At 44.3% G+C, this 19628-nt stretch overlaps 2 protein-coding genes across 3 annotated transcripts in view; both read left to right on the top strand.

Annotated features, from left to right (window-relative positions):
* Nucleotides 1-12782, top strand: part of pcsk1 (proprotein convertase subtilisin/kexin type 1) — an 18045-nt gene extending 5263 nt beyond the window's left edge. Inside the window, exons 4-14 of the mRNA XM_030374047.1 lie at nt 1386-1532; nt 3248-3324; nt 3985-4073; nt 4523-4695; nt 5155-5367; nt 5914-6014; nt 6425-6658; nt 8000-8157; nt 8758-8891; nt 9301-9462; nt 10428-12782. Coding sequence (XP_030229907.1) covers nt 1386-1532; nt 3248-3324; nt 3985-4073; nt 4523-4695; nt 5155-5367; nt 5914-6014; nt 6425-6658; nt 8000-8157; nt 8758-8891; nt 9301-9462; nt 10428-10862 — 1923 coding nt within the window. The 3' untranslated portion in view covers nt 10863-12782. The remainder of the gene's footprint in view (nt 1-1385; nt 1533-3247; nt 3325-3984; nt 4074-4522; nt 4696-5154; nt 5368-5913; nt 6015-6424; nt 6659-7999; nt 8158-8757; nt 8892-9300; nt 9463-10427) is intronic.
* Nucleotides 12783-12989: 207 nt separating this feature from the next.
* On the top strand, nt 12990-16573 carry LOC115556765 (globoside alpha-1,3-N-acetylgalactosaminyltransferase 1). 2 transcript variants are annotated; one of them, XM_030374060.1, is made up of 3 exons: nt 12992-13508; nt 14256-14318; nt 14640-16573. In XM_030374060.1, exons 1-3 carry the CDS (start codon nt 13475-13477, stop codon nt 15593-15595), a joined length of 1053 nt encoding a protein of 350 aa, XP_030229920.1. In that variant the 5' UTR covers nt 12992-13474; the 3' UTR covers nt 15596-16573. The 2 variants fall into 2 exon arrangements, with proteins under 2 accessions (XP_030229921.1, XP_030229920.1); XM_030374061.1 differs by lacking the exon at nt 14256-14318 and having other exon boundaries at nt 12990-13508.
* Nucleotides 16574-19628: the final 3055 nt, after the last annotated feature.

The following is a 19628-nucleotide window of genomic DNA, read 5'->3' as shown; positions in this document are numbered from 1 at the left end:
ATCAATGTCCTTCAGCATCTGTATTCTATCTATGATAGAACCCACATTATACATTTCCCTGTTGACAAACAAAGAGCGATAAAGAGAGATGTAGATATGGAGGGAGGCAGAGAGAGAGAGTTTGATAGAGAGCAGGAGAGAGAGGACGAGAGGCAGAGTAAGAGAGGGAGAGAGAGGGAGGGGCGAGCCAGCGAGGGAGACGAAGAGATGGTGGATGATACATCAGAGCGATGAGTCATGGCTGGAGGTGGCGTTCCGCAGTGCCTGTGCATCATGCGCAGAGTGCCAGACGACCAGCGGAGCTTCTGCTTCTAGAGCAGTCTCCTCTGGCGCTGAACGGAAGAACCACAAGCCCTCTTCTCGTTGCTTCCCCCCCCCCCCCCCCCCCCCCCCCCCCCACCCCCACCGCTGAGACCATTAGAACGCACCCACCACTCATTACATATAACGAGTGGCTCCTAAATGACCAGAGAGAGAGAGAGAGAGAGAGAGAGAGAGAGAGAGAGAGAGAGAGAGAGAGAGAGAGAGAGAGGTGTATACACATATACATTTGTATTATATTGTATTTTTTGATGATTTTATTTCGCTGTTTAAAGTTTTTTGTATAAATATTTTGTATCCTAGGACATATCTGATTTTACGTATCAGAGAGAGAGAGAAAGAGAGCGAGAGAGAGAGAGAGAGAAGAAGAGAGCAAGAGGGAGGGAGGGAGGGAGGGAGGGAGGGAGGGAGGGAGAGAGAGAGTGAGAGAGAGAGACAGAGAGAGAGAGAGAGAGAGAGAGAGAGAGAGAGAGAGAGAGAGAGAGAGAGAGAGATTATTAGGATGAGGTCGAGGGGGGCTGGGGAGATGGGCATTTCTGAGCTGGGCTGATGACACATCAACAGGCTCTGCGTCATCCTGCCCAGAAGAGGGTGATTAGGGGGTGTTTCTAGACAATGCAGACGATGACATGTTACTCTTACGGCCTCTTGCTTACAAGTGTTACAAACAGGGAGAGGCCTCAAAGAGCGGATAAAAGAAAAAAACTCTTAATTAATCTGCTCCTGCCAAAGGTCATTGAGAGAGCGGCTGGTCAGGCCGGTGAGAGCCTGCTGCTGCCTGCTGGAGATAAAAAGACTCTTTGTTGCGTTTCAGCGTGCTTAAGTGTGATGGTTGAAACTCACAGAGCCTGTTCAGATGTTTAGTACTGGCAAGCTTGAGCAACTTAAAGGTGTGTGTGTGTGTGTGTGTGTGTGTGTGTGTGTGTGTGTGTGTGTGTGTGTGTGGAAAAAACCGGAATGTCCACTGTAAGCATTACAGTGGACTTACCTCATGGTACATCCCATTCACAACATTAACAAAGCAGCATCTTGCTTCCCCCCCCCCCCCCACCCCCCCTTCACAGCAAGACACGCGGAGGTCCTCCTCGCTGCCCAAGCTGGACCTGCACGTCATCCCCGTGTGGAGGCAGGGCATCACGGGGAAGGGCGTGGTCATCACCGTCCTGGACGACGGCCTGGAGTGGAACCACACCGACATCCACCCCAACTACGTAAGACCGCCCGTTTCCATGGAGACGGCTCCCACGTCTTCCCCTCCTGACCCACCCCCCAGCACAGACCCTGCCCCATCCCCCCCTCCCCCCTTACCGATGTCATAGCAACGCCAACCCGACAGTGCCGATGACACCTTAAACAAGCCGGATATGACAGAGAGAGAGACAGAGAGAGCGAGAGAGGAGAGAGTGGGATAGAGAGAGAGAGAGAGAGAGAGAGAGAGAGAGAGAGAGAGAGAGAGAGAGAGAGAGAGAGAGAGAGAGAGAGAGAGAGAGAGGAGAGAGTGGGATAGAGAGAGAGAGAGAGAGAGTGAGAGAGAGAGAGAGAGAGAGAGAGAGAGAGAGAGAGAGAGAGAGAGAGAGAGAGGGAGGGAGAGAGAGAGAGAGAGAGAGAGAGAGAGAGGAGAAAGATAAAGAGAGAGATAGATTTAGAGATGGCCATCTATATAGATATATAAAGATATATACACATCTATATAAATAAAGATATATAAATAAAGAGAGAGATAGAGAGAGAGAGAAGGAAAAGATTGATAACAACAGGGCGGCATGATTAAAGAAACGCTCCAATTAACACCAATTAATTAAATGCTTCTCAGCCGTGCAGAATGCTAATCCTAAACAACCACATTTATTTTTAGAACCCATTTGCATGATGCAGCGGAAGTGATGTAAAATGATGACGTCGGACACACCTGATTGGTGCTATTCCCGGTGGATTTTTGATTGTTAAAATAAATTATCTTTTTATTCATCCCCTAAGTGAAATTCATGTGTGACAGCAGCCAAATTGGACGGAAAATGCAGATAAAAAAACTAACTAATGAGAGACAAATACATAAATACGGTATAATATATACAGTATAGCATACAACGTTACAGAACTTTTATTTCATGCGACCAGTTTATCCAAACCAATAGGCAATTGCATGCCTGAATCCTCTGAGTTCATTATCCTTTTCTAAGGGACGTTATCAATAAGCGCAGACCAAAACTCCTCTGGACGGAACTGGCTAGACCTACAACCAATCAGAGCAATGAAACGTGTGACACATCAGCAGCGGTAACCTTCTTGGTTGTTTTGGAACGGCCTCAATGGTGCTCCTCTGTTCAGTCATCGTATTAAGCCTGTCTCTTATTAGTTGAACGGCTAGGGCTGACCCAGGCCAGGTCTGCTTGATATCTGCCTGAGCGTGTAGTCGTGCCGGATGCACATGCTAGAGCAAATAAAACATGATCTCACAGTTTCATCTGGTTCCCCAGGGCTACAATTTATTTGGAGTGACGAAAAAAAGATGAATTATGTATACATTCTAGGAATTCGACCAGACTAGCTTCAGGTGGAAAACGGGTCAGTCAGATGGAGCTCTCCTTCTGTACGCCATCTTAACATCTCTCTCATCTGGTATTAATGCACTGGCGGCAGCTTGGCCCTGTCCAGGAACAACATTGCATATGTGTTGACCAATAGGACACTATGATATGTGTGACCAATAGGACCATATGTTATGTGTGACCAATAGGACCCTATGTTATGTGTTGACCAATAGGACCCTATGTTATGTGTTGACCAATAGGACCCTATGTTATGTGTTGACCAATAGGACCATATGTTATGTGTTGACCAATAGGACCCTATGTTATGTGTTGACCAATAGGACCCTATGTTATGTGTTGACCAATAGGACCCTATGTTATGTGTTGACCAATAGGACGCAGCAGCCAGCTACGACTTCAACGACAACGACCCGGACCCGTTCCCACGCTACGACTCCACCAACGAGAACAAGTGAGTCTACGTCGATGGAGATCCATTCTATGAGAACCAGCCATATGGAAGTGTTAGGGTCATCTATAGAGGTCCACAGATCCACAGAGACCCTTTATTGTTGACTCTTTATAAGGACAGTGAAAGTGTTAAAAGTCCTTCTGTTAAAAAAAAGTTAATCACATAATCTGTTGATTGTAATACTTTCTAGTTTCAAGGTATGCTTTTAAATGGCAATCGAAAGATTAACAGTGAAATCAAGAAAATGTAGAAACAACTAGGAGATTTTAAATAATAGATAATAGATTTAGTCAAATCGACCCCCACAATATTATTTGATGACTCATACTACGCCAGATGCAATTGAGGCTAGTTTTCTCAGCTGCGTAATTACGCGACCACTCAACCTTTATTTACATTCAGCACAAACAACGATGACGCACGTGAAGTCAAGAGAGTGAATGTTTGAATAAGGAAGAAGGGAAAAACGATACAATGGAAACAGGAGGGTTCAAACATGAACACAAAATACATTTTAGTGGAGCTTGCACTCCGACATTAACAGATACACAATGATAAACTATGTTATCAAACATGGCCGCCATGGAACAATAGCATACAGTTGAAGCACATGTTGAACCAAACGCGAGGCCAATTCTTTATGATGTTCCTCGTTCCAAGGCACGGCACGCGATGCGCTGGGGAGATTGCCATGCAGGCAGACAACAATAAATGTGGTGTTGGAGTGGCGTACAACTCCAAAGTTGGAGGTAAGGTCAACTTTTATTTTGAAAGATGTTGATTTATAGTGTTGTTTGTTTGTTTGGTTGCTGTGAAAGCAGACAGACACTGAGTACTGCTCAAAAGTATTGTGGGGGTGACCCTGAGGGACCCCTGATTTCTCACTCAGATATACTGCATAAACGCAATCTGAGCAAGGAAAAAACATGTTTTCCACGCGAGGAACATGACATTTGAAGGGTCAGAGTGGCCATCTGGCACTCAATGCCCCGTAATCACCAGCTTAATTATGCTCCCAAAATAGACTGAATATAAATGCCGCCCCCCTCTAATAACAAATGGGCAATTAAAGCTAAATACAATTTGTTCCGCTTTTGGGCAACACCTATTTTTACATTATACTCATTGTGTTTAGTAGAGATGAAATGAGTGGAAAACAGTTGGGGCTGTAAAGAGTGTGTCTGTCTCTCCCACCCAGGGATCCGCATGCTGGATGGGATCGTGACGGACGCCATCGAGGCCAGCTCCATCGGGTTCAACCCGGACCACGTGGACATCTACAGCGCCAGCTGGGGGCCCAACGACGACGGCAAGACCGTGGAGGGGCCCGGCCGTCTGGCGCAGAAGGCCTTTGAGTACGGCATACTGAAGGTAGCCGACACGAACAGTACTACTACAGCCTGGGTTCACGTTCAGTCAGAGTTGGAAGGTCTAATAGTCTGATAGTATACACAACATACAGGGTTTAGTTCAACACTCACACAGAGGGACACCTACTTGCTCTGTGCAAATTTGTTCAAAACTGTCCAGAAGTTTCCATAATGATTACACGATGATGCATATTGTACCTTATAGAGTTCATCTGAATATGCTATCAGGTTTTTAAGTGAACTTTTACTTTTGACATTGACGAACTGACTAGTTGATGACGAAAACATATTAAATCTTTCTTATTACGATGACGATAACATAATGAATGAAGTCGTTTCTACCAAAACATTTATTGAACTCTTTATCTCCTCCCTTTTCCTTCCTCCTTCCTCCTTCCTCCCTCTTCCCTCCTACACTTCCACCTTCCCCCCTCCTCCCACCCTCCTCTCTGCTACTCAGGGCCGCGGGGGGAAGGGCTCCATCTTCGTGTGGGCGTCGGGCAACGGCGGTCGGCAAGGAGATAACTGTGACTGTGACGGCTACACCGATAGCATCTACACCATCTCTATCAGCAGTGCCTCCCAGCAAGGCCTGTCCCCCTGGTACGCAGAGAAGTGCTCCTCCACCCTGGCCACTGCCTACAGCAGCGGGGACTACACCGACCAGCGCATCGTGAGTCTATCACGCCTTGTTGTTGGTCATGCTCAATGCGTGTGCCGTTAGCATCGAGTTAATACGCGTTGGGGACATTTTTTTATTAGTTTCCATGGCAATTGTAGCAAATGTAAGGAAATACCTTATTTTTTATGTGTAGCATAACAGACCAATGTTTAAGGACTCCAATGATTAGGAAAATCTTGACCTGCTTTACAAATTCAGAGTTAAATAGAGTTAATTCTCTTACTGGGGAATTTCAAAGCCCCAATCATTCCAATTTTGAGGGCAATTTTTGGGGCAAAATGCCTCGTGCTCCCCTTCATGGTTGCTTGTTTCTTTGTGTGGATTTTAGGAAGTTGTATCTATTACATTTATTTTACTTTTCATCTTTCCTATGATGACAACGTGACCTTGCTTGTTCTGTTGATATAAAAAATGTTTGATAGCAAATTGTGGACATTAATTTTGCGTGTTTTCTTCCACTGGCCAAATTAAGTGTTGATATATTTAATTTAAATGCTTTTTTCTTAACTTTGCTGTACTGTTTTTGTTTGCTGACAGACGAGTGCTGATTTGCATAATGAGTGCACTGAGACTCATACTGGAACCTCTGCGTCTGCCCCACTGGCTGCTGGGATATTTGCCCTGGCACTGGAACAAAAGTATGTACCGCAGAAGCATTAAACTAAACTATAAGCATCTACAGCGATTCATTGTTAGACCGATCCGTTTTCCTAAAATGTTGTATGTGTACACCTAGGGGTAATTTGAAGGGTTTCAGAGGGTTTTATGATTATTTAAACAACTTCATTTTTGTTTTTTAGTATTGGTTATGAAAAAATGTAGGTTCAACAATGAACACTAATTCCACCTGAATCAAATGAGTTGAATCTTAATACCACCTTCATCAAATGAGGTAGGCTAAATCGAATGTTAATGTTTTTTCCCTCCCCAAAATGTTGTATGCTGGTGAATAGGGTACTTGGCTGAAAAGACACAAAACGTCTGCTTGAGTGATCGTTCTGTTTCATTTGTCCCCAAATTTGTCTCTCTCTGTCTCTCTCCCCTCCAGCCCGGAGCTGACCTGGAGGGACCTGCAGCACATTGTGGTGTGGACCTCAGAGTTTGACCCCCTGGCCAACAACCCGGGCTGGAAGAGGAACGGCGCGGGGCTAATGGTTAACAGTCGCTTTGGCTTCGGCCTCCTCAACGCAAAGGCCCTGGTGGACCTAGCCGACCCGGCCACCTGGAAACACGTCCCTGAGAAGAAGCAGTGCATCGTCAGAGACGACTCCTTCCAGCCCAGGTACACGTCAGACCTTCCCACGCTGGGGTCGACGTCGTCAGCCATGTGGGCTGCGGCGACGAGTCGGATCATGATTTATCTAGAAGAAATTCCACATTTACTGCTTGATGCTTCAGACATTCAAATATATGGTTCATAAATTAATACTTAATAAATTAATACTATTATTAGTTATTCTTGTCAGATAAAGCAAGCAAATTGTTTTAAATCAATTTAAGATTGATGCACCCTGAAAGTAATCAGCGTTTGATAAATTAAGAATACTACAAAAAGCATGTGTCTTTGTGGGGATAACCTAGTAGTATGTCGTCCAACAGCCACATTGTGTTTATTGAAGACGGAGAGAGAGGGCTATTTATATACAGTAATCTTCAAACGTTCTAGCCCCGAACAAATCAAAGCAACATAATCATTGTTGTTACCGATGGCACATCTGTTTTCATGTGCATCTATGACAAGAGAAAAATAATAAGCCCTGGGCAGCCGATGAATGAACTGATGAGAATAACGAAACAGCCCATGTGTTCATTCACCTTAAGGATGACCCTTAAGATCGTTAAAAGTTAACTGCAGCCAACTAGGATCAAACGTTGTCCAAGGAAAGCCAGTTTATCCCTCTGTTCTCTTTTTTCACCAGATGTTGCATTGCGATCCTTCAGGGATTAATAAACACATGCAGGGAGGCTTAGCCTCATTGCTTTTGAAAGTACAGTTACTGCATTCAGCAATACGAATAAGTGAACAGCCACACTAAAGAGATACTATTATATCATTTTTTTGGTGTATTTGGATTATGAGATTCTGTCAAAGTGATACCTTCTACTGTCAATTCACTTTGCTCTATTTCAATTTAATCCTGAGGATTTACATTTTTTGTTTCATTTAGTAATATTACCCACTTCTCAACCCCTTATACAAGCTGAGGAGAGAGGGATTAATTTACGACCTTTATTATTAAGTGAACGGCTGCACAGAACAGAAAGTGCACATTTGCTACTGCTTGCTATGCTGGAGAGATTTTAAATGAAGATATGGTTATGAATGGATCTTTCTGACACAAAATGCTCATGTCACAGAATCGTCTGAAACAGTATAAAAGTGTGTCGTGCAAGTACAAATGTGAGAGGATAAAATCCTGCTCGTTTACTTTAATCGAGCTATCGATTTTGGTATATCTTCTCAAAAAACTGATTCTTTTAATGCACAAGGTCAGTACAGCAACGAGCTGCAGAGTCTGCTCCGGGAGGATACCGAGCAGCGCGCGTCACGGCACGATGACGATGACGTGGGACGGTTGTCATGGCGCTCACCATGCCTTTGCTATTTTAATATCCCCCACAGGGCTCTGAAAGCGGCGGGGGAGATCACAATAGAGATCCCTACCAAGGCCTGTGGTGGGCAGCCCAACGCGGTCCACTCCCTGGAACACGTGCAGGTGGAGGCCAGCATCGAGTACACAAGGAGGGGGGACCTGCACATCACCCTCACCTCGCCGTCAGGTCAGAGGAGGACGCGCACGTGCACTTCAATCCATCCATCCATCAACCTCTGATCATAGAGCGCTAGAAGTGCAATGCCCCAAAGCGATGAGCCAAACAACACAGCATGTGTTCGATCAGTGAACACTAAAACTCGGATACATTTAAGAGATAGAATTATACTAAGGTTGCATATTAAGTGATTAGAATGTGTGTGGTATGTTTCAAGATTTTGTTAAATAAACAACTTCTTGGCGGATTGTGATGCTCTCAGTTCCTCTGGCAAACTGTTCCCGAACCACATATTCATCATACATTCATGCATGCACATGTTCATGCCTTCCGCATAACTGCCACATTGAATCATTGCCTCTCCAGTGAACTAGTAATGATAGTGTGTGTGTGTGTGTGTGTGTGTGTGTGTGTGTGTGTGTGTGTGTGTGTGTGTGTGTGTGTGTGTGTTGTGTGTTTGTGTATGTGTACGTGTACGTGTACGTGTACGTGCGTGTGTGTGTGTGTGTGTGTGTGTGTGTGTGTATGTGTGTGTGTGTGTGTGTGTGTGTGTGTGTGTGTGTGTGTGTGTGTTTTTCATGCATTTTTAACACGTGTTTGTCCCCTCAGGCACTACCACCGTGCTTCTAGCGGAGAGAGAGAGAGACACATCCTCCAACGGCTTCCGGAACTGGGACTTCATGTCCGTCCACACCTGGGGAGAAGACCCTGCAGGAACCTGGACCCTGAAGATCACGGACACTGTGAGTTACGCCCCTGCTCACCACAGCCGTCCATCAGTGGCCATGTGTCATCAAGTCCAGTCAAGTACATTTTCTGCGTAAAGACCCTTGATCCCATTTACAGTCTGAGAGTGCGTCATAGGCCACATGATACAACACCTCTTAAACCTAATCCCTAATGAGTTGATGGAAATGTCCCCCAAAATCCAAGGAATTGAGAAGAAGAGAAGAGGGATCCCTCCTTCAGGGGGGCGGTTAGTAGCGCAATAGGTGCCAAGGGTTGTGTTTTGAAGAAGGCCTACCTTATAACTATTATTGAAGGGGCCAATCGGCTCAGGGTCACTGTTGAACCGGCTTCTCAGCTGTGGGGTTGCATGGCTTTCTTTGATTGCTGCTGCTGAACTCGCCATCCATCTGCCCTCTCTTACAGTCCGGCCGTATGGAGAACGAGGGTCGGATCCTGAGCTGGAAGCTGATCCTCCACGGGACGTCGGAGAAGCCCGAGCACATGAAGACGCCCAGGGTGTACGTGCCCTACAACGCCGTGCAGAACGACCGGCGCGGGGTGGAGCACATGGACACCATGATGGAGGTGAGGGTTAGGGTTAAGGCCGATTTAGGGTCGTTTTAGACGCAGAGACGTAAGCACGTAATTTACACAAGGGACTTGTTTTAGACAAGTTTTGATTTACGGTTCCTTTAAGGTTCCTTAAGGATTGCGCGTGTTGCAAGGGGATTCTCCGCCAGAACAGTAGGGGGAGCAACGAACGAATCTGTGGGCGTGGAAGTGGAAATCGCTGGCTTGTTTATATTTATAATTATCATAATTCGTTCTTGTGTTTTCTTCTTCTCCTTCTACAAAATTCTTCATTCGCTTCTGTCACGGCCTTTTAAAAATGGCGCTATTATGCTGTAAAACCGGAAATGTGAGACTCCTGAAAGGATGTGGTTAGCTGGCCAATCACAGTCTTTGCGAGCTGCGTAGGGCCGTAGTGTTTTAGTCGCATAGTCAGGAATTTTGGCCGACGCACTTAAGCACGTAAGGGGGGATATTTTACCGCGCAAGGGGGGGTTATGTATCGTACGTGCTTACGCGTTACGTCTAAAACAGAGCATATATCGGCCTTTAGGGTTAACCTAGAGGGATGTACACAGTATCCCAATACGCAACAGCAGGGAAGTCACGCCTGCTTTACCCCGCTACATATTCACGCAATCTCCTTTGCGATAGACCCCAATAAAATGTAACGGATGAAAGATTAGAATAAACAAAGTCTACCTAAAACTTCCTAAAACAAATAATGGCAAATAAATATTTTTTGTTACAAACCAGCTTGAGAGCTTCTGATCAACCCCTCACCAATTATTATTATTATCATATACTTTTTACAACATACTATTTGATAGAAATATGTCATCAAGAATGACAATATTCCCTTGAAAGAGATCCACGAATGATCAATTGAGGAACATGAATCAGGGTTCTCAATTAAAGACCAATAAACTCGTCATCGTCCATCATAAACTCATCCTGTCCGCGTTGCGTGTGTCCTTCAGGAGCCCACTCAGGCCCACCCTCCACAGGAGGCCCCAGATGCTCCCGCCTCTGCAGTGGCCGCGCAGGTCCAAAGTGAGTCCTCCAGGGACACAGCGTCCTCCGCTTACTCCCCCACCCTGGCCCTGCTGCGTCTCCTACAGACGGCCTTCAACCGGCAGAGCCCAGCCTCCCAGCCCCACTCTCAAGCCAGGAAGCAGCAGCAGCAGCAGCAGCAGCAACAGCGTCCTGACAATGTCCTGCCAGCAGCACCAGCCACCCGTCTACCACCACAGCAGCTGTACCAGGCCCTGGACAGGATCAACAAGTACCAGGGCAGAGAGGACAGCCTCTACAGTGACTACAGCGACCGGTTCTACAGCTCCAAGCCGTACAGGCATAGGGATGACCGCTTGCTGCAGGCCATGCTGGACATGATCTCCGATGATAGCCAGTGAAGAACTTGGCAAGGTAGGGGAGAGAAGGGGGGGAGAGGAGAGGAGAGGCAGGGAGGACAGGGGAGACAGAGAGAGGAGAGGATAAGACAGAGAGGAAGTTAGTGATGAATGTACGTGGAGAAAAGGGTAAGGGAGAACGAGAGGGGAGGAGAGCGAAGAATGTAATAGGCTAGTAAGAGGAGCTTATAGGAAGCAAAGGGGGTGTATTCTTTCAGTTCATATAATTTCCTCAAAGCTGTATTTCTGATATACTATTGTTGCAAATCCAGGCATGCCAAGCAAGGTTTCATACACTTCAGTTCTCCTTATGTGATTTGAATCATATATATATATTATGTTCTCTAAGTATACCTCAACGATTACAACTTCTCCAAATATACTTTCGATACCAGATAGCTAAAACACAAACTGATCTTCTGATAGAGGAGGGTGATGTGGCTCAGAGGCCCGGTCTCTCTTACCTTCACAGTCGAGGGGGAAAGCACGTCATCTTTAGGATCCAGGTTTCTTGTCAATCATAGGGATCATTTAGTTTTTACCATAAGGCCATGATTGTAATTTGTTTTTGAGGACACTTTAAATTATAAAACATCTCCCTCGAAACGCAAATAATCATGAGGTTTAATTCATGGGTGATGTCATACTGCCAAACAAACCCTATCTATATTGTATAATGCTCACATCACACGGTTTGGGTCATTAATGATAGAGTAATTTCCAAACCAAATTGTAAATTGCAAACAACACATTTTTTCATTTACTCATTTACTTTCATTTAATTTACTTATTAATCTCAGGGGAAGCGACTAAAGGGATTTTAACGTGTTCTGTCTTCTCCGGAGTATTGAATAATCTATATTTATGAATGTTTAGAAACTATAAGAGCATGCAGGTATGACACGTCCGTTGCACCAACATACTATGACACTCGATTACGTTTTGAAAACCATTGGTCATTGGGTGTTCTGCTAATGAGTTGGAAAGAACCAGTCGGAAGGTTTCTAAGTCCACCACTACTGAAAGGACTCTCCTACTTCTTGTGCAATCTTATTTATTTTGTATGAGTACAATGCTGCATTCAAATAAATATTTTTCTAGAGATTCCAAATAGTTTATGAGAGTAAAATATATATACAAACATATGAACCCTTGCTCAGTTTATTTTACGTTATATAAGTGTAGTGTTCTCAAGTTAATGTGTGTCGAGATTATGAATAGCACTCATTGATACTAATAAACACTGCCAGACATTAGTTTGTCAAAAGGCTTCGGTCAATTTTGGTGACCATGCAAAATATGATATTTGCTCACATACAAGCTAAACAATGCCACCAATTCAAAACCTTAGCATTAACATGCACAAGTCCACTCTCTGGTATTTATTTATTTGGTATTATAAAGTAAAAACCTATCAGAGTTGTGTGGAAGTGACCAGCAATGTGCTAGTATGGGGCTCTGCATTGACACCTTCAAGCACTTTGATCTTCTCATATCGCCTTAATGATGCTGTGATGACCTCACCTATTTCTTTTAATGGTTGTATAGCAATTCATTCATTCATATTACAATCAAAGTGTTTTCTTGTGAAGTGATGAAGCCTGTATGCAGAGTAGGCCTACCAATTATATTGCTGATTTGCATTTAGATTTCGATTTAACAACAGTTTTGGTAATGGTTTGGGACTTGCCTTCCTGGTGACTTGTTTCTCTTGCCCTGCGCCAACAAGGTGAACATGAAGATGTTTGGAAAAAATTGTTTACATTTTGCCTTGTAATTTAACCATCCCTTAGAGTAGCCGGTGCTGTTTATGAGTTTGAATCAATGCTTCTGTCCAAATTTGTTTATTCAAGACAAACGTTGCAATGTATGTATGGATGTACAAAAAATAATTTATTGTAATAAACCGCAAAGTGAACTATTGAGTGGTATTGAGTTTTTGGTTGCTGTTTTGAAATGATATCTCTTGGCTAATCATTTTTTAAATGTATTCAACCATTAAAAATATTCAACCAGCTATAGGAGTAGGATCCAACATTCCTACTTTCATCGAAAAACATAAACACATACAAATGAATCTGAGGGAAAAATGATGAATTTTCAAGTGAAATACACTCCCCTAGTGGAAAACATGGTAAATGCACAATAGAGGAAGAAGCATGCCAATCGTGTTTTTCTCCCTAGAATGTGAATATCCCATTAAAGTACAAAAGTGGTGTACTCTTTGAATGTCTTTTCTGCTATACATAGCCACCTTACTTCTAAATTTGATGTCGTCTGCGCCTTGTTAGACAGATGGACTGACATACTTAGTTCTACTATCGATAGCGCTACAGAAGCAGCGCAACAGGACATTTTCCGTTAGTTTTTGTTTTTTCCTCAGCTTGCCTAACTGATCCCATTTGCACATATTCCCTACATCTGGTGCAATGGTCTAGAGGCGATGCTCCAGCAGAAAGGATTGTTGCGCGTCTTCAAGCGGAAGACGGTGCGGAGTTACTTATGTTAACGTTCAAAGTAAATCCATAAAAAAGACAGGGAGAAGAAACGGAGAAGAGTTGTGCTGCGGGGCTGAAGTGTGACTTCGGGAACCGACCGGGCCTACACGTCAGAGGATGGCACTCTTCATGTTTAGCAAATGTCGCTCAGGTCAGTACGGTCGCTCCGCCTCTTTCCCCTTTCTCTCTACGGGTTTTTGTAGCCTACTCTATTGATATATCGTCTGGGATGATCGGTGTTCATTAGATAGTTTACTTTGGCCTTAACGATGCTTTCAGTGGAGAAGAGAGAGGAAATGGGGGTTGTCTTTCAGTCGAATATGGCGGGTGGAAAACTTGACGCATCGGCATAATTTGATTGGGCCGTTATCAAGTTGTGTACTTTATTAGGCTTCGATGCTTTGTGTGTGTGTGTGTGTGTGTGTGTGTGTGTGTGTGTGTGTGTGTGTGTGTGTGTGTGTGTGTGTGTGTGTGTGTGTGTGTGTGTGTGTGTGTGCGTGTGAGCGCGTGTGTGTGTCGTATAGCATATTTTGAGCTTTCGAAATTAATTATTCATGTATCTCGTTAATAATTAGCGTATGTCTACCCACGGAGCACTTAAGTGCGGTACCTGTAATTGGTTTACAAATTAAAGGATTTTTTGTTCAGGTGATGCAGTCCAATGCGGGCGGTGAAGTTCGTGCAATTGTGATAAAGGGCTACATTAACTCAACTACACTACACACACCTCCTTTACACTGTTGACAATTATAGCCGAATTTGTACATGCAGATCCTGCCACCATTTTCAATATGTATTTTACTTATTTGTGTCATCAACCGCAATCAACTGGCATGTGTGCTTATGTTTGTGCACGTGTGTTCGGGAATGTGAATGTTTCCTGATGTTTGTCCAATAGGGCCAGTAAGGGTGAGCAAAGCACGGATGGTCCTGTACAGCCTCCTATTGTCTCTTCTGATATGTGAGTGTGCTGCACAACCATTTGGTGCAGGGTAGGACTTTGACCTTCATATAGCTCATCTTAGAGTACACAAATTCTGACACAACTCTAAGTACAGAAGACAATGTTTATTAACCTCCTGGTGACCTGATCATCATGTTTAGAACATCCATCAAAACATGAATCAAACACATGACTACAATATGCCGTGGACAAATGCTCTGCAAACAATGTTATTGATACCAGCTGAATAAATTGGCCGCCCGTTAATAATCTTGCAGTGATTATATGGTGAATATTTGAGAAAGTTTTCTAATGACAATATATCTGCACCCCTTTTAGACCTTTTCCAAAGGTCCAAGGCCACAGTCCTTGTCAACGGCGGTCATCCTCCTATCCTAGGCCTGGAGCCCGTCGAGGGGGAAGCAGACACTCCAGACACGGGCACCTCATTAGGACATCAGCCTCTCCTGGAGACCCCCTGGGGAGCCCCTTTGGTGTGGGGGGAGAGCAGCGAGTCAGCCAATCACAGGGCGAAATTCTCCCAGCGGGAGGTCCGCGTGGGCCTCCTCGTGCTAGCCGTGGGCGCCTACGGCCTGCACCTTCGCCGCTTCCTCCTGTCGGCCGAGGTGAACTTCCTCCCGGGCCGGGGGGTCACGTACTACGTGCTTTGCGATAATCCCCGCTCCCTGGAGCCCCCTATCAAGCTGGCCCCGGAGAGGGACCTGAAGGTGATCCCCGTGGCGGAGATGCCCGGCTGGGACAGGCTGGCCCGTCGCCGCATGGACCTGATCGCCGCCGCCGTCAAAGACGAGGTCGGTGACGAGGTGGCGTACGTCTTCTGCGCCGACGTCGACCAGGAGTTCATGGCGCCGGTGAGAGAGGAGATCCTGTCGGAGCTGGTGGCCACCCTGCACCCCGAGCTGTACGGTATGCCCCGGCACGCCTTCCCCTACGAGATAGAGGAGAGCTCCGCGGCGTGCGTGGACGAAGACGAGGGAGACTTCTACTACACCTCGGAGCTGTACGGGGGGCGGGTGGCCGAGGTGTTCCGCCTGGCCCGGGCCTGCTCCCTGCTCATCCTGGAGGACCAGGAGAAGGGGTTCATGGCCAGGGGCATGGAGGAGAGCTACCTCAACCGCTACCTGATCGACCACAGGCCCACGTGCGTCCTGTCCCCGGAGTACAGCTGGTGGGACTCTGCGCTGTCGGCGGACGTGCCCGTGCAGCGGCTCATCTCCCTGGGGAGGCAATGCGAGGCTCTGGATGAGAGGAAGAGAGCAGAACGCAGATGCTGAAGGGATGGGTCAAAGACAGGGCAGCCTGCTGGCTAGCCCCGGCTTGGAGTTAAGGTTGGAGACACCACTGAAGAGACATGCAAAGGCCTAAAGGTTTCATTTTAGCAATTTAACTTTTATTAAAATGAATTAAAAATAGGAACAATCTAAACCGGAGCACAATACAATAGCTGTGTTTTATACTTTACAAGGGAAACCCAAATGTATGCTTAGCATTTATTAAATACCTAATAAAAACCTTTTGACAAGGCAAGCAACCTCCATACTAGACCCCATCTTGTAAGCCTGTTTAAGCCACAAGCATGCTGAGCGGAAATGTGCAATCTGCTCTCAATTAATAGAATAGCATTTCTGCACAATGGCCATCTTTTCTCTAGCAGACAAAGAGGAAAAATGACATGCCTCCGCCCCATTAAGGTCAGCTATAGAGATAACCTACCCTCAGCTTTGCAGGCAGCAGTGATAAGAGTCAACAGCGTAAGTGCACACTTTCCCTACATAGTGGTGAATCATTAACTTGAAAAGCTGCTGTTTTTCAAGGTCTTTAAATAGCAGATGAGGGGAGGGGGAACAGGGGGTGTTGTGGATGCTTTAATAAACATGCCCCTGTTGCTGTACCATAATAATCTTCACTGGGAATGCTGCATTTGTACAAATTTGGAGAGCGAGGGAGAGAAACTAATAAGGATTTTAACTTGGTACCTTTTGAATACCCACCCTGCAGCTTCTCACACACATAAACACTCTACGTGACTTTCTCTCTTTGTCTGCTTGTGTAAATGGGAGGATAACAGTACAGCAGATGTTTCTTTCCCATGCCAGTAGAGCCTTTCGTCTGGGCCAGATTGCCACGTGGATACATGCATAATGGGCTCACCGGTTATTACTTTTATAGCTTGAACTTGAAGCTGTGTGCATTTTTTGCAAGCACCCATATAAGTTGGATATACATTAAAAGACTTCATGAAGAAGTGGTTATTCGTGTATCTTTCATTTACTTTGGAGGTCTAACATTAGGTCCAGGTACAAATATATCTTAGTAGTAATTTTGAGTATGTTTAAACAGTTTAAATGTGTGTACTTACATGGGTCTGTTTGTGTAGGCAGACACACCTGATATATGTTGGCCTGATACTGCTACCGAATGATATAATTGTCAGGGCTCCTGACAAACTCACTAACTCCTGACTAATCCCATAAGAAAACCCTACATCAAATATCAATATACTCTTGTGGCAGTATCCTCAGCCAAAAATGGACCAAAAATAAGTAAAGGATGTTCACCTGCATGGCAAGGAATGACCTTTGAGCTCAACATAACCTCACATTATTAAGGTTATCAAAGAAAAGCCAATAGGTTGCTGGAGCAAAAAACGAAAGAATATATAGCACCCAGCCCCTTTAAAAGAGGGCCAAACTTCTCACTCAATGCTGCAATAAACATGAATTTCAGAGGTGTTTCAGGAGGCATATCACGCAGTAAAGTGCAGCAGGCATTTCTGTGTCTGCGAATAATCACAGTGTGAACATGCAACGTTGATTAGCACCAAAATGGGAACCGGGCTAAGTAACACATTTGTTAATGATCAACTTCTATGCTGCCAAAGGATATGCAAGGTAGGAGGATGACCATGTACTGAAGAGATTGAAGAAAAGATGGGTTCTAAACAGTCTTTCTCAAACTGTTTTTAGCTGTCAGTAGGGCTTGACCCTTGACCCCGGGGCCCCTGTACACACAAGCCTGAAAAGACAGAACTTTAATTGGCAAATCAACATTAATGTAAAAATGAAGTAGGTGTCCGTTTTCCATCTGTGATTGTGAGTGTTTTGACACAGCTGTAGGATGAAGCATTTGAGAATAAACATTTAGAAATAATTATGCAGCAAGCCACCCCCATGCATGTATAATAAGAACCCTAGGAAAGTTATCCTTCATAAGTATAATGAATAGACAATTTATTCTAACAAGTAGCACCATTATAATACTATAAGGATTTAAAACCTATGCATCGGGCATTCTAGACAGGGGTGGTTGAACTAGTCCAACCTGTGGGCATCGCCACGATTTGGGGAATTATATCAATAAAGGGGATTATTGCTAAAACACAAGACAGGCGCAAGAGGTATACCACACAAAAGAAGACAGGACAAAACAGCAGAGGAGCCTCACATGATACCAACACAATGAATGAGATGATGACTCTGTTCAAGATTAAATTAGATCAGTGGGGAAACAAAGTACCACAGCTGACATGAGCACAGATGAGAAGGAGGTTTCAAGTCGTCTATTCATAAGAATGTTAAAAATGGAGAATGGAGAATGTTCCAGCTTAATAAGAAGAAAATTAAAACAATTGTATGGATTGATTGCCAAACTAACCCTTCAGTTAATCTAAGGAATACCACCATTTTTTAAATTGATTTAGTGATTGATAACCACCATAAAACACCAGAGCCTGCTTTGCATAAAATATGTATTATATAAAACAGACAGGTATTTAGAAGAGACTGAATGCAGTTGGCATATGAATAAAACCTTACTCCTCTAAAATACTTCATCAAAGCGGATTAATAAGGAAAACATTTTAGTTTAATTCAGTTCAGACGAAGTCTGGATACGTAGGAAGAGGAGACTTTGGAGAGACTCAGGTAGCTGAGTCAACTGAATGTGAGTATTCAGTCTTTGCCTCAACTGATTGTGAGCATTATATTTTACTGTTCGCCCCCTTACTGGATGTATGATATTTGCTGTGCTTTGATTGAGCTTGTATTAATAAAAAAAATCTGCACTTAATCTGTTAATTTGTGTGTGTGTGTGTGTGTATGTGTAAGGGGGGGGGGGGGGGGATGTTGGCCTAAGGAGGGGCAACTTCGGCTGTTCTTGCCTATGGCACCAAAGATGCTGGGCCAAACTGCAACATTCAGGGTTTGACAGTTCAATGGGTATTTGGCAGACAAACGAGAAGCACAGGTTTAAACAGTCAATAATATAATATGCCAGTTTTTTCTAGTATGGCCCCCTATGGTATAATCAGAAATAGTTAAAGTAAAGACTGGTGGCGCCTATACTGTAAAACCAGTTATTATAGGATCATACATTGAGAATTAGGAAAGTTCACAATACTGCACAATACATTTAATCTTATAGGGGAGTGTATACATTTTGATGTCTTAGGTGAATTATTATCCCTTTGGGCAACAGCTTCAGGCCTTTTTGTAAACACACCAGCTGTGAAATAGACAAAAGAATGCACCTATTTGGGAACAAAGAGAACCAATAGTATGCCACATTGAACGCTTGGGTGTCCGAGGCTCAAGACCCAAATGCTTTCTAATAAACCTGGATTTTTATTTATTTATTTTTACAAAAATAACCTGTTCATCTGTCATTCTGATGATCACGCTCAAAGCCATTTAATGCAGCCCTGTAAGTGAACAACAGTTTTTGAGATACACATTAAAATCATTCAACGATAACATGTACTTTGAATGTTAATGAGTGTGTGTGTGTGTGTGTGTGTGTGTGTGTGTGTGTGTGTGTGTGTGTGTGTGTGTGTGTGTGTGTGTGTGTGTGTGTGTGTGTGTGTGTGTGTGTGTGTGTGTGTGTGTGAGAGAGAGAGATGTGAGTAACCCAGTCGGGGAAAAGGGTGGGGTAAAACACTACGGTAATCTATTGGAATCACACAGGCCTTCCCACACCCTGCCTGAGGCAATAACACACGAAACTTACTGTCTAATCATGTCTTGGGGACTGAATGTGAAAGATAGTAGCTGCCTCACACGACACACTGGGTTTATGTCGGATCCTACCATTCAATTCAACCAGAAATCATTACAAAAAACAAATGCTGGATAAACATGCTTAAAGATGTTTGGTTTATTTGGCTAGGTCATAAGAGCTATTTAGGGACCTAAATTTAGCCAACGAGGCTGTTTGATAAACCATTCCTAATAAATGTATGTTTATATGGTGTGACCTTTTTGATGACATTTCCCTAAGTTGATTCAACTTGTCAATATCAAAGCAGAAGTT

This window comes from Gadus morhua, chromosome 13, assembly GCF_902167405.1.
Source record: "Gadus morhua chromosome 13, gadMor3.0, whole genome shotgun sequence".
NCBI classification, from domain to species: domain Eukaryota; kingdom Metazoa; phylum Chordata; class Actinopteri; order Gadiformes; family Gadidae; genus Gadus; species Gadus morhua.
This window is presented reverse-complemented; position numbering and strand designations above follow the sequence as displayed.